The sequence below is a fragment of the Solanum verrucosum genome, unplaced genomic scaffold (assembly GCF_900185275.1).
Source record: "Solanum verrucosum unplaced genomic scaffold, falcon-dt-bn FXZP01000261.1, whole genome shotgun sequence".
Lineage (NCBI taxonomy): Eukaryota > Viridiplantae > Streptophyta > Magnoliopsida > Solanales > Solanaceae > Solanum > Solanum verrucosum.
In genome coordinates, this window is record NW_026019969.1 from 9,622,338 (window position 1) to 9,648,700 (window position 26,363).

The window sequence follows — 26,363 nt, forward strand, 5'->3', positions numbered from 1 at the left end:
TGACCAGTGTTGTAATGCAATGTTAAAACATATTATATTAGTTAATATCCAGTGTTGATATTTCTTTTTAGCACATCTGTTCCTGTCAATTTATGCAATTTTTACAACACAGAATATTGTTATAGTTTTGACAAGTTCTCTTGAAAAATTTTGTTATAGTTTTTTTTTTGACATTCATGAGTGTTCTTAGAAAAAAGTTATCCTTAAGTACCTCAACTAGGGATGATAATGGGGTGGGGTGGGTTTAATGCTATATGGGATGGTGCAATTTTAAGGTTGTGTGTGGTGGGTCGTAGTAGGGTTTTTTTAAAAATTAATGTGGGACGGGTTGCAGGTATATGTGATTTTATGTGGGTTCAAACTTAATTTTATTTTTTACATGTTATAAGAGTGATATAATATTATTTATTAAGATAATTTCTTTAAAATTACTAAAATATTCAAGATAGTAAATGAAAATGGTTCAATAAAAAACAATACAATTTCTTACGTGTTTCACAATTGACCTCTAAAAAAATAATTTTTTAAGTCATCATCGATTAAATTAATACAACTTAATGAAAAAATAAATGTGTTTCTATGAGTTTTATTTTTAGTATCAAACTTAACTAGAAAAAGAAAATATTAAAAAAATTTTGCAGGACGGGTGGAACTGATTAAAAATGAAAAAATTGTTATGCGGGGCGGAATAGACTAAATTTTATGGATTAAGCTCAATTCTCCCTGCACCGCCCCATTGTCATCCCTAACCTTAACCATAGTATAAGTTAAGTTGATTTTTCCAAGTAGAATGCAACATTTTCTTTAATTGAATGAAAAAAATGAGATTATTTTCTTTTAAATTAATACTATCACTTTCAAAAATAATATATTTTTATATAAATATATTAAATATAAATTGAGTAAACTAATTTATTTATTTATTTTGGATATTTATGCTAATTTTTCTCAGAGGAAAATATGTTGGTGGTAGCAGTGGCGGAGCTAGAAATTTTATTAAGGGTGTTCAAATTATTTTTTTTAATAAGTGAGTTGAATGTTATTTGTTTAACCTAGGGATTCTACCATGAACGATCTCAACATTTGTCAATATCAAATATAAACAATCGAGTTCTTTTTTTCTTTTTGATGCATTGATTTTATATGATAAAAATATATGATTATTGTTTTTAAAGTGAAATATTGATAGAACAAATGTGTCTAGCTTTACGTAACATAAATCATATCAGTATAATTTATTTTTTCTTAAAAAAAAGATTAAACACATGTATTGATTTTAGCTTTGGGTTTAAAGTTGTCAACGTATATAAACACAAAATTTTAAAGTAAAATTTGGCTTTTTTGTTTTCACCATTCGAAAGTGTATTATATCCTAGATAAAAATTAGAAATACATGATATTTAAATATTCAAAATTAAAATAATGTATTCATATATGTTACTCTGTATTATTAAAATTGTAATATTAATAATTAAGAAACTTGAAGAACATAGTGCATTATATCCTAGATAAAAATTAGAAATACAAGATATTTAAATATTCAAATTAAAATAATGTATTCATATATGTTACTATGTATTATTAAAATTGTAATATTAATAATTAAGAAATTTGAGGAACATAGTGCATTATATCCTAGATAAAAATTATAAATACATGATATCTAAATATTCAAAATTAAAATAATGTATTCATATATGTTACTCTATATTATTAAAATTGTAATATTAATAATTAAGAAACTCGAGGAACATAATAATGGTGTGTGAGGTTGTGTGTTCTGCACTCAGTGAGATTCGAGTCCACACACCTGGGGTGGAATTGAACACGCTTAACGACTGTGCCAGAGAAGAGTTTATGTCAAGATTGTTCAACGTTAATTATTTATCCCTTAAATCCAGAATTTGACCTCTCTATATGATGTACTTTTCCGGCGAAGGGTGTTCAGCTGACCACTCTTAAATGGTTGTAGCTCTGCCCCTAGGTGGTAGGGGTGTGCATCGGTCGATTCAATTTATTGATTTTCGTTTTTTTGAATACGTTAAACCAATAACCAAACAATAAGAGATTCTTTATCGATTTTGGTCTTTAACGGTTCGATTTTCGATTTTCGGTTTAACCAATAAGAAAATACTTATAAAATAAATATATGATAACCTGATAATATAAAATAAATACCCAATAACCCAATATTAAAAATCAATACCGAATCGATATCCTGATATTTTTTTTATATAAAATCATTAAAAAACCGTTAATCCCATAACAATAAACCAATAACACTTTTTCGGTTCAATTTATCGGTCGGTTCGATTTTTACATACCCCTAGTTGGTGGTGAGATGTAACATATATCTCGTGAAATTTGTTGAAGTGCACGAAAGTTGGTCGGGTGATAAAAAAAGAAAAAAAAAAGAACTAGTATTAATTATTATATTACCTTTAACATATGCAGACATCCCATAAAATTAAAATTAGTAGCATATATTTACCACTCAATTAAATAAAAGTTTTTCCAAAAATAGCCAAACAGCAAAATAATATTTTTATAATAATGTTAATATTATAAAAGAAAAATAAAAATAAAGTAGAACTGTTTCCTATGCGGAAGGAATCAGTTTCTGCTTTCTGCTTCTTCCCCAAGTATTTGACAGATACTGAAACATCTCTCTGTGTATACTATATATACCCCATCCCCATCCCCACCCCCACCCCCACCCCGACCGACCCGGCCCCGCCACTCAACGGAGAATCAAGTAATCAGGGGTGAATCAGTTTGTTGAGAACTTTTGAATCGGACTGTTTCTTGAGAATCGGAAATTCTGGTATGCAAGATTACTTTTTCTTCACCTTTTGATTGAATTTTATAGATGGGTCTTGACGTTTCGGCACTTTGATTTACTTTCTTGAAATAAATGATCATATCTTGAATTGGGCTTTCTGATTGGGTCCAAAGACATGTTGTGTTTTTGGAAGTTCTTCTGTTGTGTGTTAGGACAATTCTACTTTGATTCTAAGCTCTGTATGGAATTTGCAAATTAACACAAGAAAAGTTCTGATTTTCTTGAAAATTTCTGATTTTCTTGAGAAGTTCTGATTTTCTTGAAGGAAAACGTGTTAATAGATTAAAAAGGGGAAAAGGGAGAAATCAAAGACTCAGTTTTAAATTGAAGATCCTGATTTTCTGGGAATGCTTGGGTTTGGTGCTATTTAGTCAGAATTGTACTGGGCACTCTTGAATCTTTCGGTTTTTGTTTGATTGTAGAGATTTTTAAAAAAAAAAAACTAAGTTTGTGGCCGGGCCAACCATCTGGGTACTGGTATCTTCTCAGTGATATGTTCTCCGCAGGACAAAGGTGATATACTCTGCCAGATATTTGCGTCCTTTCACTAGTGTTAGTACAAATTCTGCCCACCACGACTTAGGTAGATAGGAAAATTATACCTGGCTTTTTATTTATTGTGGAAATCTTACCTCCCATGGTTTTATTCTAACTTCATTTGTACCTTGAGTGTAAATCCATGTAGAGATTTTGAACTGAGTACTTCCATTTGTTTGATGCCTTGAATCTAGATTTAAGAGAAAGTTATTTCTTTTTTCTTCTCTATTCCTTTTCACTCGTTTTAGATGTTCTTGTTTAATTGGAAGTTCACTATGATTGAAGCTATAACAAACCCATTTCAAAATTATTTCCCATGATGCACAGCTAATTCTTGCTAAACATTTTATTTCCTTCAATGACTGATTTAGCTTAGTTTGATCTCGTTGATCATCCTTTTGTTTTCTGTGTGTTCATTTGGTTAGTATCATAATTCATATCATTTGGAGTAGACTTTTATTAATCATCTAGGATCTCTATGAAAAATGGTAAGAAAGAATATTAAAAATATGGAAGGAAAATAGTGGTGTGTGTTGATAACGTGTGCTTGTGAGAAGAGAGAGAGGAGGATGTGGACCACTTGATTTTCTATTTGTCTTGTTCTTTTTTTTTTTTAAAAATCTGTTCATTTTATTTATATGTATATTCTTTAATTAGTACGAGCACTGTTTATTGTTTCATGCCAAGGAGCTCCGAATTCCTGTTCTTACATAAGTTCTAGATAGATTTTAATTTGGCTAAGGGATTGCAGAAAAACTGCTATAATAGCAGAGTTAACTGCAGAATAGGAACAAGAAAGAACGACAAAAAATTACCAGTTGAAAGCTAAGATGATATGGTGAAGGGTAGCTTTTTAGATTTTAATAACCCATTGCATGGTTGAAACTTTAGCATTTGGATTCATAAAGAAGATGCCCCTAGGCCTAATTCAACCTCAGAAACTAGCACATGAGGTGAGGATGTCAAGACTATATGAAGTGAGGATGTCAAGACTATATGAGGAGAACGGTGTGTCCATTTCATCTAAAAGTTTAAGCCGTTAGAGAGAGCACACTGTTATTTATTTAATTTTGCATTCAACATGCTCCTCATGTATGGATTTTGACTTTTTTTCATGAGCCAAGTATGTGGAATTTTTTTCTGATAATGATTGATGGCAAGACTCGAACCTATGACCTCTTTTTGCTCTAATGTTATGATAAGAAAATCAACGTTGGACCTAATTTAATGCTCATGAAGTGAGGATTGTCCATGATCATATAAGGAGACCAATTTCTAATCCCACAACTGATGGACTTTTAACTAGCACTACTTTCAGTTTCTAAAAAAATTCAGTTTCAAAAAACTAGCACTACTTGGTGCTTGAAACTGCCTTTAACTTATTGATAACGTGTTCCAGTGAATGGCATCTGAAAACCTGAAGCAATTGTTGGTACTTTCAGTTTTGGGAATGTCCAAAGCAAATATTTTCTTTTTACTTTATTACCTTTTTGAAACAATAAAGGGTGACTTTATAATTTATTTTCGGAAATAATAAAGGGTCAACCCTGCAAAAATGGATGGACTTGCAAAAGAAAGTAAATCTTATGTATTTTGTCTTGGGGTTTCTTATTAGCAATTTCCCTTTCCATGGCAGGTTGTTTGCACATATTTGCTCTCAATGTGCTGAGAATGGTTTGAATTGTAAGATATTGCAAAATGGGACGTGAATTAGAGAACAAGCAAAATACAGATATGATATTAGAGGCTTCGGCAAAGAAGCAGAATGGAAGTGATTCTAAAGAACTTGAAGCTAGTTATGCAAATTGTGCTAGCAACCATACCTCCTTGGCTGAACAAGTAAAGGAGGAAGCCCATGGCATTGAGGACGATGAAATTGATATAATAGAATGTACAGATCCTGCTGATAATGTGCTGGTGCAATCAGATAGAGAGGAGTTGACAGAAAGTTCAAGTTCTTTTGGGAGTATTTTTTCTGAATCAGAGAATTGCACAGGTATGAATGACACCGAGTGTACGTCAGAATACAGCGGTGATGCTACAGCAGAACTAGCATTTAGTGGATTTGGTGACATTTTTAGGATGACGTATGTATTCCTTCTCCTAATCTTTATTTATTGGATAGCCTTTTTTTTCTGTAGTCTGCAGTTTGGTTTCTGATGCTTTGACTTTTATGCTTCATATTTGTGATGAGTAAAGGTAAATTTTATGTATAAAGGTTCAGTACCAAGCTGGTACTAAGACAAAGTACAAAAAGATTTGCTGGATATGAATTCTTCAAAGCTTTAAAGATTTCAAGAACTCCAGCATTATGTCGCTATCAGCAGAAAAATCTGCATTGCACCAATTCCTTTTTAAAATTTTGGATACATGTATATTTTACAATAGAAATATTCTCCTCATTCCCCTAAAGCATCTTATGTTCGTTCCTCTCGAGCCAGATTCTCCATATAATGCGAAGAGGAATGACCTTCCAGATCTTCTTCTTCTCCTTACTTGTTCCTTGCCTCTGCCAACAGTTCAGAAGTTGTTTAACATTTGCTGGTATGTCCCAACAGACCCCATAAAGATTGAGAAACATGCACCAAATTTGCCACACAAAATTGCAATGTAGTAGCAAGTGATTCACAGTTTCTCCCTCTAAATTGTGAGGCTTCATATGCGAATAAGCATTATAGTTCCTCGCTTATTCATCAGAAAATGAAACTGATTGCAGAACTAAAGCTGTCTTTCTGGAATTTTGTTTTTCGAACTAGGTGACCTTGTATTATATCACAAAACAATACACGGGTTGCATTGAAACCTTATATACAAGTGTACTAATTTCACTTCTCTATAACTAAATAGAGTCTATAACTTCAATGATAGAGATAGTTTCATTTGAGTATAACTAAATACACCAAAAAACTAAAAGTAGAATGCAGTTAAGTTAAACTTTGTGCACATTGTTCACTATGCTCTCAAAACATCTTGAATTCCTCTCTTTTCAGATAACCCACCCTATCGCACTAGGGATAATCTTCATTTACCTTTGTCCTTAGCATGTACCCCTTCTTCCTCCCAACTCATTGAGGCCTCAGCCACCTTCCTTGGTATGGTCCAGGAGAGTCCTTTGAGGATCAGAAATATTCTCCATAAATGTTGGGTGTACTTGCAATGTAAAAATAGATGGTTAACCGTCTCAGATGTTTCACCACATAGGAAGCACCTAGAGCACAAGGTTATCCCCCTCTTCATGACATTGTCCTGTGTAATGACCGCTTCCTTAGCCATTAACCAGACAAAGCGTGATACTTTGTGAGGTATTCTACAATTCCATATTTGTTTCCAAGGCCATCTTGTACCCTGCTGATTAGTTTGATCTATCAACTTATTAGCTTTGTTGACTTTGAACACTCCCCGGTCATCTCCTGTCCATCATAGTTCATCCTCCCATCTACAGTCAAATGAATGTGTCCACAGTGTTGAAAAATTCAGCAACTCTCATGACCTCCCAGCATTCAACTGCCTTCTGAGAGTGAATTTGCAGGGATTGATTTAATCTATTGAAGTCAATTTTCTTGTTACATTGAAGGATTTGGTTTTAAGAAATATATGTGCATGGTTTAGTTGTTCAACTAAGGTGTTCTCTTTATTTGGACAATGGTGGTGGTCGGGCTAGCTTGTGCGCGCCTCAACTAATTCTCTTGGTATTTTACCATTCAGTATAGGTAGAAATATCTATGCATGGTTTAGTTGTTCAACTAAGGTGTTTTCCTTTTTTGGATAATGGTGGTGGTCAGGCTAGCTTGTGCGCGCCTTGACTAATTCACTTGGCATTTTACCATTCAGTATAGGTATTGGCTAACTCAGCCACCAAAGTTTGAGCATATAGAAAGAATTCATATTGTCGCTGCTTCTGGGATTTGAACCAGGTTCCTAAGGTCGTTATTCTGATCTTCAACCGCCAGGCTACCCCCTAGGGTAGTTGTTCAACCTAGTCTGACCATGAACTTGCTGTTGAGTAACTTGAATTTCTTGTTCACAGACATAACAGGCTAATCATCTCATCCTTAGCTTATGTGACTTAGTGTCAGATTCAACATGGGCTTAGGGGGATAGTGTAGTCCTTTGTGGTGTTTTGTGCCTTTTTTAGAGTAAGAGAATATCTATGAAAAATCTTAACACGTTTCTTTTTTTTTCTGTCCTTTAGGAGGAAAAAGGTGACACCTCATTGGAGAGACTTTATACAACCTATTAGGCAGCGATGCAAGTTGATTGAGTTGAAACTTCATCTGCTTCAGTCTCAAAGTCGGAAATATGAGAAACAAATGCAGGATGACAACCACCAGATGAAGCTTCAAATGGGAAGTGTTCCATTGGAAGATTTAGGTTCAAAGTCACTTCCATTCTCTTGTAATAGTTTAAGAGATAATGTTGTGAAGAGAAAGAAGAGAAGAAGAACTGAAGATACATTGGATATAGCTGCTTATATGTCTCATCATCCCTTGTTCTCTTTCTTTGGTAATATTTCCCCTCATTGTCCTTTAGCCTAGTTTCACATTTTCATTTCCAAATCATGAATTTGTATTTGTGACATGCAGAAAAAAGAAAGTCAAGTGCTGATGGTTCTTTTCTGGACAATGAGTTGGACAAAATAGGTTCGAATGCATCCTTGCCTTAATTTTGAGTTGCAGTTGTTGTGGTTCTTTGTTGCTTCTTGGTAGAAAAATAATTTGATAACATCAAAATGGTAGCAATGCATATGTTGTTCCTATTCAAGTCTTCTATTAATGGCTATTTACACACACAACAGAGGCTATGTTTGGAAGCTGTATGGAATTATGACTTCTTGTGCAACACAGCTGCTGTTTGGTTAAGAATTTACAATTGTTTCTTGAGTACAAGTTTCTTTAATGTTGCAGGGAGATGTTAAAGATTAAAGTTTTCCAGTTCAGTTAGGACTTTTCCTTTTTTATGTTTCTGAGATTTGTTAGTGAAGTTGATCCCTAATTGCTTATTACTTGTGACCTCTCATTCTGTCAATATGCCACAAGTCCTATTTTACTTCCATTGATCAGTTAGAATTAGTTAGTACTTTCACTGACAGGTACAAGTTTGCTTGGTGTGAGAGGTTAGGTGGTGGATCGAGACTACACAGTCAATTAGGTTACATCAGACTGGTTGGTTAAAACGGAAATTACATTGGAATAATTGAGCTAAGATTCCTAAAATCAAGGAAACAAAGAGTGACTATGAGTTTTGGGACGAGTGGCATAGGTATGGTCGACGGTACTTTAGATGACAGATATGTGCATGCATGTGAAAGTATGTGCTTATTGGAGTAAAATTAGTTGCAATTATCAGTTTGATGCTGATAAAAGATCAACTTGGGTATAATACCATCACATAGGTCATAAAAAGGCCTAGCGTTGGGCTCTTGCATTGGTTTTGCTCTACTCTAAGGCCTCATTTGTTTTCATTAAGATTAAGATGTCTGAATTTGAATGAACATCTAGATGATTAAGATGTTGTCTCTAGATCTGAACATTGAATGATTATGACGGTTTGTTTTTCAACATCTGAATGTCCATTTCTTTATTTATAAACATAATAAATATACAATTGAAATAAAATAATAATTATAAATTTGATAAAATAAATTAGTATGTGAGCAAAAAAAATAATATGTTTGCTAGTGATGGTGGATATGATTTGAAGTGGTGGTGGCGATTGAAGAATATGTGGTGGTGATAGTTGGAGACAGTGCTAGTTGTGATGGTGAAGATGGTTTGTAGTTGAAATTAACCTTAATGGTGGTAGTGGCTGATAGTGACGGTGAGGTGGTAGTGGCTGATAGTGACGGTGAGGTGGTAGTGGATGTAATTATAACAATGGAGGTGATAGCGACTGTTAATAATAGTTGGGAACAATGATAATTAAGACTGTAGTTATTTTTTCATCATTTGAATACATTGAATTGAGAATTATTAAGTATTAACTTTAAACAATACAATAACAACAACATAACTAATATCTTTCCACAAAATAAAATTTAAATAGTGGTATTTAAGTGGAGAAGGGTAGAGGGGCGGGCCCATTATCCACCGAGTTTAGAAGGCTGTGATTGGTCCAAAGGGGGGGTCACAGACGGATTTCTCGGTTATCAAAAAATAAATAAATATAAATTTAAGTAGTATAATAATTAAATATTATATTAACCACACGGAATTAAAAAAAGGTATAAGATTTGATGTTGTGTTTTCAAAAGAAAACAAGTAGTGGTAAAAGAGACTCTAAGTTGCTCAGACTCGGGTGTGGGTGTCCGATATGGCTGCGGATCTAGAGGTTGGATCCTCTATGATCTACATTTTAAGATGCGGGGATTACGGATCCATGTATGGATACGGGTGCGGGGATTCTGCTAAAAATAATTCAAATATCTAAACATAGAGTTATAAAACCTAAATTATGAGGTATTATGTGGAGTACTTGAGGAGTTAATATTGATCAAGAGGAGAATCCTGGAAGGAGATAAAAGGAAAGGCCGAAAGGGAGTGCAATAGAAATTTATATATACAAGGTAATTCCATTTTCTTTAATTTCACCCTAGTTTTTGTTTTGATTACATAAATCATTGAACCTGTCCAAAGTTTCTCCCTCGAATTTGGTCGAAGTATCCAACCCAGTTGACCAGATCGAGTATGGATCCCATACCCACTTCGTGCCGACATGGGTGCGGTACCGAAAGTGAAGAATCCGAGCAACTTAGAAAGAGAGTATAGAAGTGGTGAAATCTTAACAAAAACAAACGCACTTAATGAGTTTTTTGAAACTGGTAACTTTGTTTCTATTGATAGAAACATATCAGTACATGGGATGTACTAGGGCCATATTTACAAGTAAATCCAGATCCTATGATCCCATGTCTATAATGAATCTAACACATCAATAATAGATACAAGATCATTAGACTGAATTTGATTACACCAAAAACATAGAATCAAGATACAATTCAATTTGATCTGTTCTATACTATTTTCTATGTTCTCAAAACACCTAGCATTTCTCTTCTTCCAGATTGTCCACCAGCATTCTTATCAACTTTGAAGGGCCTCTGTAACCTTTCCTGGCATAGTCCAGGAGAAACCTTTTAAGGTTTATGAATAGTCTCCCAAGCTGACCTATGGTCTTGCAATGAAGGAACAAATGTCGAACCGTTTCTGCTTGTTCTCCGCAAAAAACACATCTCGGACATAAAATTATCCCCTTGTTCATCAGATTGTCTTGTGTAAGGACAACTTCCTTAGATAGGAACCTTGCTTGTGTAATCATCTGGACACATAGTCTAGTGCTTTTGTGGGTTCCTAATGTTGTTCTGGTGTTCGCTCCAATATTCTGTTAATTGACATGATGTTTTCTATTTGTTAAATTATTGTTTGAATTGATGAAACTAGCTAAAGAGTCTGTCAAAAGATGGAATACTGGTAAAACACTTTAGAGGGTAAGGAAACTTGCCAATCGCCCCTTAAAAATTGAGCTCGGAGCTAGCTCACTTCCTTAAATTGGCCTGGTCCATCCTGGTTGACTTTTCAGGCTGGGACTGGGCCAAGTTTTTTCAATCCCTGATCCAGACCAGCACAGCATAGATCGGCTCAAATCTACAAAAAAAAGAAATTGCGGACTTAGCTAAGGGCATAATAAAATGGAAGCAACGGGATTATATAGGTGATAATATTGGTTGGTTGAGATTGAGATTAGCTGTTACACCTGCATTATGCGCTGTGTTTGTCAACTGTCAAGAGTCTTTCTCGGTCTGTTAGAAACTTGTATGCTATTGCAAGGATAAGAGTAAGTACTAGAGTTCTACAAAACTCCTTATTTGACATAAAAGATAGCTTATTTAGTAGTGGAATTAAATAGAGACCCATATACAATGGAATAGATGCAATGAATTCATATGGCCAATCATAGTGCATGGTTGATTAATTGATTCATTTTGATCCCCCATTAGTGTATATCCATCTCATCTTTGAACTTGATCTATGGTCTGTTTGGTATGAAGTTAAACATTTCCCAGAAAGTGTTCCAATTTTTTCACATTGGGCTATAGCTAAATTGTCTGAGAAAACGTTTTCGCTAAGACTACATTTTCCTTTATAAAATGGTAAGTAACTCCCTTTGGCATGCTTAAGGAAGTCATTTTCCAAGAGAATCGAGATGAGCCCCTGGAGCTAGAGTCCCTTGATGCTGTTTGGGGTGTGGGATTTGGGGAATATAGGAAAAAGGCATATGCAGTCAATGAGCATTTGAAGTAGTGGTCCAATGACAGGACAGACATACATCTAACTTTTGTTGAGAACTGAGCAGAGAGTGTTCCAAGCTCGATTTTAGAAAAATTCAAAGATAAGACGTGTGGAGACTTCTGTTTTGTGCTCTAAAATCAAATGGTGCTTTCATGTTAATGTCAAGTTTAGGATTGGGAATTGGAGGGTGTGGGAGGTGCACAGGAAATTATTTATGTTATATTTAGGGAACTTCAGGGAAACTATTTATCATTAGGAATCTATTTTTCTCCCTAACACTAACTCTGGACAATACGAATGCCCTTTCTGATGCAGTTCACGATGCAGAGCTGCCAAACTAACTAAGCTAGGTAGTTTGTTGATAGAATATCTATATTCTATCCTAGTAGGATGATGGAAAGAATATACTATACTCAATAGGAGAGTCAAAAGAATAGGCATGTTGGTGGATCTATATTGGAAGGTTTTGGCTTGCCCCTCTCTTATCTTATTAGTCAAACCTAAATGTCCTTATTTCGAAAAACAGCGCTAACACCCTTACCAACCAAATACTAGAAATATTTTTTGAAAATGTTTTCCACTCACCCATAAGAAAATCACCTATTTCTGTGGGAAAAAAATTCCCTTACCAAGCACACCCTTTGTAAATGCAATCCTATACAAAATCACCTGTTGTGTGCGCTTAGTTCTTCTGCTAGCTTTCTTCTAATTGTTTGAAGAATTAAATCATTTCACTTCTTAATTCTGTAGCCATCTGCTCTGACAAGATCAATGCTGATGATGACTTGCACCAACAGCCTGCTGATGGTGATGCTTCCCTGGAGAAAATACTCCACAAAATTGGGGTTCTTCAGTCACAAGTTGTCCAGCTTAAAACTAGACTTGACAAGGTAACAAGTGGGAATGGGATGTTCTCCAGCACTGATGACTTGAAATCGCTTCTACCATGTAATGTTTTGGGCAGCTCTGCTCGAAGTTCTGCCCTTCTTCAAGACAATCGGGGCAAAATGCCAGTGGGATCACATGATGTTGTATCACAGCTGATATCTGAGTATAATATGGTTATGCCTCCTGACAATGCAGCTTCAAGACATGGACAAGCAGTGAACGTCCCTGATGTGATTGAAAGCACAGACCGTTCCTTACTTATGGATACAAACACCAATGTGAGTACTTCAATATAACTCATTATTCTTCATTGATTGCTGTTCTGTGTCTGTGTATGCGCCTATGATTCATCATATATCATTAACCCTTCAAAAAGAATGTCGTGATTTTCAAAATAGGTAGGTAAATGGGGGATGTGCTTTTATTTGTTTTCTTTAAGCTTGCATTTTACTCTCCATTTCTCTGAGTGCTCTCTCTCTCTCTCTCTGTCATTGTTACTTCCTGCTTTAAGTTAGTTAACCCATCGATTTATAATAGTAATAGTTGGTGGTTAAATCGTTTGTTCGCTCATAAAGTGAGGAAGTAAGATCTTATTTTTATCCACTGTGACAAACTTGCTGAAAGCTTGTATTTTAGATCATGAATATTCTTCATATGGATATTATGATGACCTAAACCTTATTTCTATTAAATTGTTGATGTGTTGAATTCATCCAATCATGTGCAGTCTGAAGATGGCGTTCTAATCTACAATCAAAAAATGAAGGAAGAGATGAGTAACTTTGAGGAATTCAAGATTCATTCTGCAGAAAATCATCGGGTTTTAGAACATGTCCAGAAGGTTACCATCCCAGCTAGTGTTCCAGATCCAGATCTTGCAGGGGATGATCAACCAGCTCCGAAAATTCGCTCTATTTCCCAGCTTTCTGCTCCTAAGATGAAGAAGAGGAAGGCTCGACGGAGAGGTGGTTCTGGTAAACGGAATTACTGATCTGATTGATTCAATGATTTAGTAGAAGTTGATTTCAACTCCCCTCCTCTTGGAACTCAAAACTGTTCTGCAAATGACAAAAACTGTTTCCTCAATCTCAATCCTGTCAATATGTTCTGTTTTTGTTTTTCTTCTCAAGTTGCGTTTATTTATTGAGTAAATATTGTAGTCCACAAATGAGTTTGATTAATTGCAGTTTACTTTCATACATTACCATCTTCATTTGCTTATTTCTTTGTTGTGGTTCAGATTAATTGCAATCAGAATTAATAAATGTCAATTAGTGGTTATAATTCTCGAAATGAGGAAAAACATACTAATCAAAGTTCTGTTAATTAAAATCTTAATATCTTTTTCTTTTTTAAAAAGTGGTAATTAATTTATTATTTTGGCTTATTGAGAGAAAACAAGGTGACAAGTGGAGTAAAGGAATAGAATAACGTCAACCCCTTTCAAGATTATTTAAATTCTTTGCCATGATGATTTAATGAAAAATCAGAAAATTTAGATGTAATGCAGTAATAAAATCCTTTTTTTTTCCTTTTCCGATTTTTGATGGTTTAAGTTTTTTCAAACAGATTAATCAATAACCTGATAGTAAATTAAAAAATTATATTTATACCATTCGAAATAAAAAGTCGTTAACTTAAGAAGAAAATTTAAAAAAATGAAAAAATTCCGTTACCGGGAATCGAACCCGGGTCTCCTGGGTGAAAGCCAGATATCCTAACCGCTGGACGATAACGGATACTTGTTAAAGGTTCTTTTCTTAAGTTTAATAATAGTAAAATACAGAGATTTTTTTGTAAAATATATGTCCATTTTAAACTGATATAATGTATTCTAATGGTCGAATATATAAATTTAGGAAAGTTGGACCATGAAAGTTTCATTTAGTTATCGTGGTCCAATTCTTTTTTCGATCTCATACATAGCGAAATTTAGTATAACAAGTCTTTAGCTTCAAAAGATTGTATAAATATTCAATGGAATTTCGATCTCATGTAATTTTAATAATATATATTAGACAAGCACTTTGTATTTAATCAATATTTATTAACATTTGAGATGACTTTCATTCTTATCAATATTATTTTGTCATGAGGAGGATCCATATAGGAAGATGTCAATTTTTTTAAAATATAAGTAGCAGTTTTGCTGGTTTAGGTGTCTATTTCATGATACATCTTTTCTTTGTTTGTGCAAGCAGCTGCTTGATGGCTTCTTGTTGTTGGTTGAGACTTCAACTCATATGTGAGGTTTCGATTTGAGATAAAATGTAACATATATTGGATCTGTGTTAGCACGGACTTCTGAATCTAGTATAGATATCAGCTTTGTTCATTAGTTGTACATTGACTTTGTTCATGTCGTTATTTAAAGACGAAACATAAATTTCCAATCAATATCATATTGTATAGATGATTTTTATTATTAGTATATAGTAGTAACTAGTAACATAAGGGAAAACTAAACAAATACCCAATAAAATCAAAATAATTACAAATATATACTCCTTTATATTTATACCCCACTAAATAATTACACTATATACTCCCCCCTCCCCCCAAACTAATATACATATACTCTTATAGTATCATTGACTAATGAGTAATTTCTTAACAAGAAACTTTAATGATACCAATACAGTATATATATATATATATACTGATTTAGTTACAGTTAAGAGAAATTATCAGCCTTAATGATATCAATACAATATATGATATTGATTTAGTATCAGTTAAGTGAAAATTATCAGCCTTAATGAAAGGGAGTATGAGCTGTAAATTAATTTTTTTTAGAGAATGATATTTACTTTGCTATGATGAAAAATCACACAAATATTGCAAGGGCATCTTTGATGTTTCTATTTGCTAATTTATCCAAAAAGAAAAAAGAGAACTTTTAATCTGTTTATTTATTGAAGAAAAAAAAACTGAATAGATAATATTCATTATATAAATAATAAAAGATTAACAATTCCGTTACCGGGAATCGAGGATTCTAAAATTTCAATGAATTTATCTTTTTGCAAAAGTGTAACATTTCACCCATTTTTTAAACAAAATGACTTTTAATTGAAGTGAAGACTCAATTTGTTCTATTATGTTTTTTTTTAAAACATTATATTCCTAAGAACTTAATAGAATTGTGCAAAATTTATGAAAGTGTTATTGTAAACAGATAAATTGCAATCACATAGGCAAAAAAAGCACAAAAACAAAAAAATTCCGTTACCGGGAATCGAACCCGGGTCTCCTGGGTGAAAGCCAGATATCCTAACCGCTGGACGATAACGGATGCTTGTTTGTATATCCCCTCTTAATTTGTAATAATCTATAAGAATATAAAATTAATTGCAAAATATATGTCCATTTAAAAAACATATATATATATAGTAATTTAGCAAAAATTAAAGACAATAACTTTAGAATGGAGACAGTGTAAATGCTTTGAAAAATTGAATGTGAATTCATGAATGGATCACTCATATTATATTGTTAGTCAAAATTCACTCTACAAAAATGTTCCAACTTTAATTTTGTTATACACATATATATTAGGCGTGCATATATTAGATTAGACACATACTTAATAATTTACATTTTATCAAGATTTATGAATATAAATATAAACTAGATCGAGACGACTTTCTTTCTTAATTATCCATATATATTTTGGCATAATAAGTATTACTATATATATTGACAGATGAAAATATGTGACACAACAATCATGTGAAAGTACAATTAATTAATTTAAATGTGAAAATAATAACCAAAATGGCATCATGTGATAACATATAAAAACAATTATTTTCCATCCGTCTTTTTATCCCCAATTATCATTTAAAAAATTCTCTCGCTAATGGGGCAAAAAGCTGATGGTTGAGCCAGTATCGAAGTCAAAAATTTTATCAAAAAAATTTAAATGTACAAATTATTTAATTCAGCATATATATTTTATATATAATTATGTTAATTTTTCAACGAAGAAGATTCTTGAGAGATTGAAACATTAAAAAGGGTTGAATTGACGTGAGTTGACAATGGTGATTACCTAGTAAATGGGAGACAGTGGCAGCTAGCTCCATTTTGCACTCTCCTTTTTATTTTTGCAAAAGTCAAAAAACCAAATCATATAGTTACAGCTATCAGAATCATCATCATGCAGGTCCATGGACACTATCAATCAAAAAGAATAATTCCTCGATCGATATGAAAATAAGTTATAATTATTTGTGTGGCTCAAAAACTATTTCACTAAATACAAAATAGATATTTTAAAAGTTAAATTATTATTAAATATAGAAATGTATATTTATTTATTTTTTCATGAATTGTATGCTTCACTTTAGAAAAAGAAAATTTACGGGTAATATTTTGTCCATAAAGTACAAGATAGAGTACTGAAGCAAATTAGAGCTAGCAGCCTTTCAATCTTTCTTACAAGTTTAACGTGGGAATGAGGTAAAGAAGAAGGAAAAAAAACAACACTATTTTTACTTGTGAACTTTCCCTTTTACCTCCCACTAAGTCGTACAACCACCATGCACGCTCATGCACCCACTTTCCCCTTTTCTTTTCATTTTTTTTCAACATAAAAGACTTTCAAAAAGTCAAAGTAAGATATAGGACATGGGTTCGAGATTTGAATTATATGCGTAGAAATTCAACATAAAACAATAATAACATATTCAGTGAGATCTGAAAAAGTTTGCTAACATAATATATACAATACATCCGCCCCTAAAGAAGGAAAAAACACTATGTAGAGTCATAGCCTAAATTTATATATAGAAATCAAAGCCCTCTCTCATAAGGAACTTATATATATATTTGCATCTGCTGGAAGATGGTGTACTAAAAGAGTTTCTTAGGAGTATCAGTGTAGAGCCATTTTGGCATTCTGTCCACCTCCCAGCTTACTGAGGACTGAGGAGGGGGCCAAAGTGCCAAACTAGCTCTGCAGCTCTCTCTATCAGAAAACCTCACAGATTACTTTGTGTGCGTATGGAAACAACCTCCATCTCTACCTCCAACATATGGATATATAGGGGTAAGATCTGCATATAGTACTCTAGTTCTTCTCTAGACCTCACTTGTGAATTACACTGAGTATATTCTTGTTGTTGTTGTTTACCTGTATCTATTGGATATTAAGGTGTTATCACTATTATTGTGTATAAAATTGATGGTGGCACTGGCATGTGATGTGTACGCTCATATATATGTGCAATGGTCATGAATCCCCATTCTGTTGTTGTCTGTACTTGTTGTTCTTAGGATGAAATTTCCATTACTAATTCAAGAAAAGCAAACCTTTTTGCAGAAATAATACTACTTGTATTTCTTATATGGATAAAGAGTCCTAGTTTGATTATTTCTGATTTCTTATATATGGAATGATATTGAATCGATGATTTTTTTGTAACGGACAAACCCAAGGATCAACCAAAGCCAAGATCGATTATATTGATGATGAGAACATTGAGAAGACACAGCTTTTGGATGATCACAGAGTTTTCAATTCTGTTGCACTGAACAGTTTTTGGATGATACGTCTTTATGTGGTTCTACACAGTAATAAGTATTTTCAAACAATTAGAGCCAGGTACCTTTTGTTATTGATGTTTAATCCATCTTGTTGGATTAGTTTTACTGATTATATTATTTGAATTGAAATTAGGAACTGGCTGGGGACTTCATGTTGGATGAAGAACCTATTATTTTCCTGACATTGAGAAATTGCTGTCTGGCGATAGTGGCAAGCTAAGCTTTCTTTGAGTCGGGTCCTTCAAAAACAATTTCCATGTCATCACAAGGTAGTGATAAGGTCTACCTTACCGTGGGATTTTTTGTTGTTTGTAATCTAAAATCACTATCGATGTCAACGAGGAGGATATCCTTCATTTTTTTTCTTGTCCAAATCTCAAGCAAGTCTGTGTTTAAGATTCTAAAAACTGTTTACTACATTTGATAGTTACTGATCCACTTTCGAGTTTGAAGTCCATGGGGATAATATGTTGTTACGATGTCAAGTTGATGTTCCAAATCTATTGCCTTCTACATACATCAGACATGTTATTTTTATCAAAGGCGTCTCCTTTGCTGTCTAGCTACATCAGTGTTGGTTGGCTTCTGTTGTTTTTTGTTAACAAACCTCTTCAGAAGTTGAATGATTTTGAACTTGTCTTGCATTTGGTAGAAAACGGGAAGAGGCGATCATGGCTAAGAAGGTGCCATTAAACTAAGAACGGTGCAAGCAACGTTCATGTTATAAGTTATACAAATCCATCTCGACTTACAAACCTTTTTCAAGTATATTCAAGTGACCTTCTCTAGGTGGTTTATTAGTTTAACTCAAATGACAACTCAGGAGTCAGGACAATCAGATAGTTGCACGAAGCCATTACCAACTTAACCATCGACAATAATAGTACAAGTTTTACATTCAAGCATAGATTTCTAGGTAGTAGGGGGAGAAACGAGGTACAAGTATAGTTAAAGAGGTAACGAATGGACATACTACGGTCATCAGTTACTCACAAATATCATTTAAATCACAAGCATGGGACACAGTGACTTGAAGGATTCTTCACCACATAAAAGTATTACACTTTCAACAGACGGAAACTCCATACTCAAATTCACAGTTCGTGGCTTTATAATAATATCATTTGTATTTAAAATGAAGACTTGACTACAGAAATGTAATCCACTACACTAATTTCATATCTGTTTCAATAGGACCATCACTTCAAAAGACATTCACGAAAAATAGCAAATGCAAACCACTTCATAAAGAATTTAGTATCAAATAGTGAATACAATGATTCTTTACATCATGCTGAAGCTGGTTCTTGGCTCAAATCGGCCATTTGCTTGGGGATAGATAAAACCAAGTTTCTCCACTTTGATGTATACTAAAATGAACAGAGGAAGGCCAGTAGAGTAGTAGGCCTAAGGACAAAGAAAATATCAAAAGGCTAGCATCCAACTTACATTAATCCAAGGACAGATAATTATTCAACATTCTAAAACTGCCAGTAGATTGCCGCCAAAGAACTCCATAGAAAACATATCTCATCAACACCAGTTGCAAATGACTACTACCTAAAACAACTTATTCTACGCCGTTTGCAACTGGTATCTACTGAACAATTTATCAAGAATAGAAGAAAGCTCAGCTCAAATGCATATCATATAAATATGGAAGACATTTCCAAATCAAGATCCATTCAGGCAGTTAAGCTGCATCACCAACTGTCTCAAAATCAAAACTACAGTAGCATAGCCTTACATTGCAAATTGTCAAGACAGGGACTCTAAAGTAGCATGGAATGTTTCGTGGTTACTAAGAGCATTCTATTGTTTGTTAAGTAACACTTAATAAGTAAAAGATCAGTGACAATATAACAAAACAGATAATTAAATTTTAACAATAGAAGGACAAACATTTGATTAAACTGACAAAAATGGCTCAAACTAGCATAACAGGAGTACATAACCTCCTGATGATTAAATGTTACTCTTAAACTTTCCAAATATCTCAAACATCAAAACTAAAACTTTAACCAATATTTTTTGGAAACAAAAGAACAGATCATACTAACGGTAGCTTTCTAATCGAACAAACTGAATCCCATATCGTCATCACTTTCTTCCTTTGCTTCCTCCTGTACACACATAAAACAAAAATTAACACTCAGTTAATTTTAAATATGCAACTCGAGGTTAAACGAATTCTGAAAAAAAAGAAAGATGAAATAGTTCATTACCTTCTTCTCTTCAGCAGCAGGGGCAGCTGCTGCACCACCACCAGCGGCGGCACCACCGACGGGGGCAGCAACGGCAGCGACACCACCACCGCCGGCACCAACGTTCATGATGAGATCTGAGATGTTTTTCTTCTCGGCAAGCTTGGCGAACAAGAGAGGCCAGTAAGGCTCGACTGTGAGATTTGCTGCTTTTACAAGAGCAGAAATCTTCTCTGCCTATTAAAATCAAAACAAACCACAATGAATACTTCACAAAACGATAAAAACAGATCCGGATAAAACTTATCAGGCAAAGAAACTAACTGTGATGGCAATGTCATCGTCGTGAAGGATCAAACAAGCGTAGGTACTAGCAATTTCTCCGATCGACATTTTCTACTCAAACGAATTACCTGTTCCTGCAATTTTTTCACCAATATTGAAACTCCTACGGAGAAAATGCCTAATTCATATATAGATGAACTTATGATACTGCAGAGGAATTGGTTAGGGTTTGTACCTTAAAGGACAAGAAAATGGCGGTCTGCTTCTTCGGGCTGCTGTTACTGAGTTCTTGCTGCTAGGGTTTTGAGATTTGAGATGATGAGAGGTTTATAAAGTGGAGAAACACAGCGTTAGCAGGGTTTTGGGGGCCCAATATTGAAAAATGAAGCCCAATAAACATTGGGCCTATTAGCCCTGTAAGATTACTTGATATTTCAATGAGATCGATAGCAACCCGTTTTATATGCCAACAATTTTGTATTTCTTTTTTATTTTACATTCATTCTAATTATATTGCCAACAAATTTTGTATTTTTTGTGCTCATTTTGTATTTCAATCTAACTTTGTAAGTCAACAAGTTTTGTATCTTTTTAATTTTGTATTCATTCTAAAGACTAAAGGTATGCCAACAAGTTTTATATTTTTTATGCTCACTTTGAATTTCAACCTCACTTTTTATTTCAATCTCACTTTCTATTTCAATTTCACTTTGTATGCCAACAAGTTTTGTATTTCTTTTTTTTTTTTTTTTGTATTCATTCTAAATGTATGCCAACAAGATTTATTTGTGCTCACTTTGTATTTCAATCTCACTTTTTATTTCAATTTCACTTTGTATGCCAACAAGTTTTGTATTTAATTTTTATTTTGCATTCATTCTAAAATCTTCTTCACTAGCAGCAATAATCTCAAATTAATCGACTTCAATTTGGCATAGATTGAATATTATCAATGGAGTGTCGAAAATCAATGTTGAAGATTTAAGGAATAAGGGAGAGAGAAGGCATGTCGATTTTTATTTGGAATGTAACTGAGGAGGAATTTCAATGATTTTACCTTATTTGAAATATTCTCTCCCTTATTTTCATCATTCTATTATTAACTAATTGCATTTTTTCAAATTAAATAAATGGAAAAAAAAAATACATAAATCAACAATATAACAAACTAAAATATTGATATTTTTAATACATATTGAAAGTGTGGCTATGAGGTCCTATTAAATGCTAAATATTATTGTTTTGAAAAATTTCTCTTTAATTATTTTTCACTTGTAAAAGTTTTTTTTTATGAATATAAAGTTATTAAATAGAAAAGTTTGTGCAAAAGAAAATTTGTAACATACGAAGGAGTGATCTAGTGGTGATAATTGGACGGGTTGGGTTAGATTTTGGTGAGTCATAATTAATCAAGACAGTAAAAGGGTCAAGATCCAATTCAATTCAACTTTGTTTGGATCACGGGTTGGGTTGAAATAGGTGGATAATGGGTTATAAAACAGGTCAAGACTCAACCCAACTCAAATTTTATCAAGTTCTATAAAAGAAATTACCTAATTACACAAATATTCAAGATAACAAATGTGTCAAGATTCAATTCAAATTTGTTTGATCAACAACGGATTTGATAATAGGTTATCAAACAAATCAAGACTCAACTCAACTCAATTTTTATTAAGGTTTATAAAAGAAAACTACCTAATTATACAGATATTCCTACCATATTTACTAATTCTCCTTATGGTTTGAAATGATTACATTTTATTTCACTATTTAATAATTTCATACCATAGTTCAAGCTAGATACATGATTCACATGTATCTAGGACATCATATACAGGAGCGATATATGAGAGTGGTGAGCGAGATGACAGGGTGGCTAGAGCGGCGAGTGAGATTTATCTATGTATTTCATATACATGTGAATCACATTAGATACACAATATATACATGTATCTTATGTTATTCGCATGGGATACCAAATATCCGAGCGATATATGAGGGCAGTGAACGAGATTTGTTTATGTATCTAAGATGCATGCGAACGACACCAGGTACAGTATATAGTGTGATTCACATGTATCTCAAATATGTGTATCTTGATGTATCCAACGTACAAAAATCTGAGAAGACCCGTAATATGACAATATCTTAGTAATTAACTCATAAGCTAGTGAGATTTCAGTAGGTTATCGAATTTAAGAAAAATTACATAAATACACTGTACAACTTAAGATATCATAATCTCTAAAATTTTCACCATTTAAAAAAATAACAAAAATCTCCTCTCAAATACATCTCTAGGCTACATCCTTCCCATTAAGTAGTGTATCATTTACAATGTATCGGACAACCAAGAAATCATCCGAGAGCAATGATAAGTTTGAAAATTTTATAATTGGAGAAACTTTCGAGATGAAATGTAACTGGCCCCCAAAATTTATGAAATTTTTGTACTTTACACTAAAATTTAATAGCTACACAATAATGAATAACTCTAAAAGGTCAGTTGAAAATGTATAAAATTTCAATATATTAGTTAAGAATTTACATTTCCTTTAAAATAATACTTAGCAAATTATTCTTCTCACTTTGCTCTGTGAAAAACATATCAATTTTTTCTTTTTATAATATATTCCACAACAATATTATTATTATTTTTTCACCCACAACAATATTATTCACTTTGCATTTCTAGAAGCTCTATTGAATTCCCCCTTTTTGCTTTAATAACATTTTATTGAGTCAACATAGAAATAAAGACCTTTTTAAGTTTGTTACACTAAAGTCTCCACACATTATAATATGAGGAAATTATAATTAATTACAGATAAAAGTAACATCAATACCAATACATAAAATATTTCAAATTCAATAAATATTGAGTTTAAATGTGTGAGAAAAATACCTATATAATGGCCTATATTCTTACTCAATTAGCACACCAATATTAAGAGCATCCTTCATTCTAATCCTTTTTGCATATATCTAATTAATATATCTATTTTCAACATGTTTGGAGTGAACAAAGCCACAATTATTGTCCTTGTTATGATGTTGTGCATTTTACTTCAATCCAACATCTCAAATGCAGCTACATTTCCTGCTGGTGATGATAAAGGTTGGGGTTTTAATATGAATGGTTGGCCTAACGGCAAAAACTTTCAACACTGGTGATGTTATTGGTAAGAATTCATTAATAAAATCTTGGTTAAACAAATCATCTATTCACGTCATTTTCACTATTTAATTTTATTTCTTGACCATATTTATACGTTTTTTTTTTTTTACAGAATTTAAATATAAAGTTGATATGCACAATGTGGTAAAAGTGAGCAAGGGAGAATATGACTCTTGCAAAACTAGTGGAGGACAAGTTTACAATTCAGGAGATGACAAAATACCACTTGAAAAGGGGACATCATATTTTATTTGTACTATCGGACCACATTGTTCTGAAGGTGTCAAGACTGCTATTACTGCTAATTAATTTGTTTCAAATTATATGTATCGAAACGTAATGGTTTTGTTTCACATTTATAATTATGACTTCGAGTATCGATGATATAAAATATTTTATTTCATGATATGTAAACATGAGTTTTGCTTGTGGAGTACTTTAAGTGAAAAGAAAATTATCATAATTATTTTGTCACTTTGTTCTTCTTTTGTCGCAACATTGATGAATGAATGTGATTCTTTAATATATGATCATTTAAGTTATTCACTCGAAAAAATTACACAACACTTGTATATTGTATATCTTTAAAGTATACAATTCACATGTGTATATAACTTGAAGATATACAACTGGTTAAAAATTAGGCTTCAAGATTTACAATTTTTTTTGAAAAGTATGACCAAATTAAATTACTTCTAGGTTAAGAGTTGTATAAGCTTTACATCTCTTGAGGTGCGATTCTTTTCTAAATTTTGCTAATGCAAATATTTTATGTATCAAGGTGTCTTTTTTTTTTTTACTCTTATAATGACTTAGTAAAATAAAATGACAAGTACTTCACAAACAAAGGACATTTATAAACAAACAAACGACATTAATAAAAATTAAGTCTCGAGAAATCTTATTCATGTCCACTTCATACATTTTGTGGATCTTAACATTAATTTTTTTGGGTACATAGAACTATCAAGAATAAAAGAAAAAAGATTAATATAATTTTAAAAAAGAAGAAGAAAAGAATATGATTATATTACTGAAGGAGAAATTACATAGAGAAATGAGAGAAATATTGATGGTGTTCCAGAGAATTTATAATTTAATAACTCATAAGTATTTTGACAGAAAAATAAAATAAAAAGAAGAAGATGTGATTAATATACGTGACTCATAATATTTTTTGTCATTTTTGATAAAGAACTTGTCCAGCATATATCACATTCAAATTCACAAAATTAGGTTCTAAATCATTTTATTTTATTTTTTCAAAAATCAATTTAATGAAGTTAATTTTATTCGGTACTTATGTTAAATCTGTCTGATATATTATCAAAAAATCATCATATAATTATAATTATAATTATTTAATTAATGTGAACTCAAATTTTACTCTTAAAATTAAAATTATAAAATGGAGAAACACAACATTAGTTGAATTTTGGGGACCCGATTTGAAAAGGAAACTTTCATAAATCTCACTAGTTTAGGAGCTAACTATTTAAATATACTCTAGTTTGCAATATTACGTATCTTATAAGATTTCGATGCTTCAAGATACGTCTAGATACATATATCTCGGATACATGTGATCAAATTTATGTGTAATTTGTTCTAGATACATTGTATCCAAGTGGATTGACATGTATTTGGGATCTCCTCGCCTCCCTTGTCCCTTTCTCATCTCGCTCGCCACTCTCCCATGTATTTGATATTACATGTGAGTCACTCCATATACATACAAATACATGCGTCTAGTGTGACTCCCTCTAGTCCATATTAATTGAATTATTGGGATTTGGCACGCCCTTAAAAAAATAATATTTAAGGACATAAATTAAAGACTATTTTTCACTATTACTCTTTTGATTATTCTCGAACTATTCTATTAGAAAATGTAAGTAGTTAAGAACCTTTTTAAACGAAGAGTAAGTATGAAAAAAGGTTTCAAACAATTCTCTTGAACAATTAAAGTATTAAACTTGACAAATGATTTAGATAATTATTTTCCAATTGGTTCGGTTGTCGTATTGGAGCCGAATTAAATTCAAATATGGGTTGGGAAGTCCCATATTGGGAGGTAAAATGCTTCCTAACAAAGGTGACTATGTACCCGAGGAGACTCAAACTAGAATCTTTGATTAAAAATGAAGAAGTACTTATGATTCTGCCACAACCATTGTTAATTTTTTTTTATAGATTCTTTCAATCAATTACGTAACTTAATTAATAATAATATTCATTTTCATATTTAAATGCACTCGATGAATCCAAAACACAATGGTATCATAATTGAGTATTACTCGATATTATTAGAAACATTTAGGAGGAGTTGATTATAAAGTTTGGGTGCATTTAGAACTGTTTCAAACTAGTTTTGATATAAAAAAATAATATTGAAGTCATATTTTGCGAAGACGGCAGCTATGTATATCATCTATATATTTGGTATATATTCTATGTATATCATGTGCATCAATAATATATTTGACATATGATAAATAAACGACATACACATGAGGTTATACTTCTTATGATCTTCAATCTCGAAATTCAATATGAAATTCAATTCAAAATCTCACCAAATCGTCTCAAAG

General features: G+C 32.6%; 2 protein-coding genes, 2 non-coding genes and 1 pseudogene across 6 annotated transcripts; 2 read left to right on the forward strand and 3 right to left on the reverse strand.

The window, feature by feature from the left end:
• The first annotated feature begins 5,015 nt into the window (after positions 1-5,015).
• LOC125816231 (uncharacterized) lies at positions 5,016-13,763 on the forward strand. Its single transcript, XM_049495808.1, has 5 exons — positions 5,016-5,466; positions 7,572-7,882; positions 7,963-8,019; positions 12,415-12,830; positions 13,280-13,763. Exons 1-5 carry the CDS (start codon positions 5,078-5,080, stop codon positions 13,541-13,543), a joined length of 1,437 nt encoding a protein of 478 aa, XP_049351765.1. The 5' UTR covers positions 5,016-5,077; the 3' UTR covers positions 13,544-13,763.
• A 456-nt stretch (positions 13,764-14,219) lies between these two features.
• Positions 14,220-14,291, reverse strand: TRNAE-UUC (transfer RNA glutamic acid (anticodon UUC)). The gene has a single exon. It is a non-coding gene; the product is annotated as a tRNA-Glu (tRNA).
• Positions 14,292-15,775: 1,484 nt separating this feature from the next.
• Positions 15,776-15,847, reverse strand: TRNAE-UUC (transfer RNA glutamic acid (anticodon UUC)). Its single transcript has one exon. It is a non-coding gene; the product is annotated as a tRNA-Glu (tRNA).
• Positions 15,848-20,076: 4,229 nt separating this feature from the next.
• LOC125815615 (60S acidic ribosomal protein P1-like) lies at positions 20,077-20,894 on the reverse strand. Of its 2 annotated transcripts, none has more exons than XM_049495129.1 (4): positions 20,827-20,894; positions 20,631-20,725; positions 20,328-20,543; positions 20,077-20,225 (listed from the first exon to the last, which is right to left on the reverse strand). In XM_049495129.1, the coding sequence occupies exons 2-4, from the start codon at positions 20,697-20,699 to the stop codon at positions 20,172-20,174; spliced, it is 339 nt and encodes a 112-aa protein (XP_049351086.1). In that variant the 5' UTR covers positions 20,700-20,725; positions 20,827-20,894; the 3' UTR covers positions 20,077-20,171. The 2 variants fall into 2 exon arrangements, with proteins under 2 accessions (XP_049351086.1, XP_049351087.1); XM_049495130.1 differs by having other exon boundaries at positions 20,631-20,719; positions 20,827-20,893.
• Positions 20,895-23,603: 2,709 nt separating this feature from the next.
• On the forward strand, positions 23,604-24,177 carry LOC125816130 (basic blue protein-like; annotated as a pseudogene). Its single transcript, XR_007442208.1, has 2 exons — positions 23,604-23,776; positions 23,885-24,177. The product of XR_007442208.1 is annotated as a basic blue protein-like (transcript).
• The last annotated feature ends 2,186 nt before the right edge of the window (positions 24,178-26,363 follow it).

Excerpts from the sequence above, each read along its gene's own strand:
- LOC125816231 (XM_049495808.1), top strand. The coding sequence starts at position 5,078 with ATGGGACGTGAATTAGAGAACAAGCAAAATACAGATATGATATTAGAG. Across the intron at positions 5,467-7,571 it reads GGTGACATTTTTAGGATGAC|GAGGAAAAAGGTGACACCTC; the intron begins GTATGTATTCCT and ends TCTGTCCTTTAG. Across the intron at positions 7,883-7,962 it reads TCCCTTGTTCTCTTTCTTTG|AAAAAAGAAAGTCAAGTGCT; the intron begins GTAATATTTCCC and ends TGTGACATGCAG.
- LOC125815615 (XM_049495129.1), bottom strand. The coding sequence starts at position 20,699 with ATGTCGATCGGAGAAATTGCTAGTACCTACGCTTGTTTGATCCTTCAC. Across the intron at positions 20,544-20,630 it reads ACGATGACATTGCCATCACA|GCAGAGAAGATTTCTGCTCT; the intron begins GTTAGTTTCTTT and ends TGATTTTAATAG. Across the intron at positions 20,226-20,327 it reads CTGCTGCTGAAGAGAAGAAG|GAGGAAGCAAAGGAAGAAAG; the intron begins GTAATGAACTAT and ends ATGTGTGTACAG.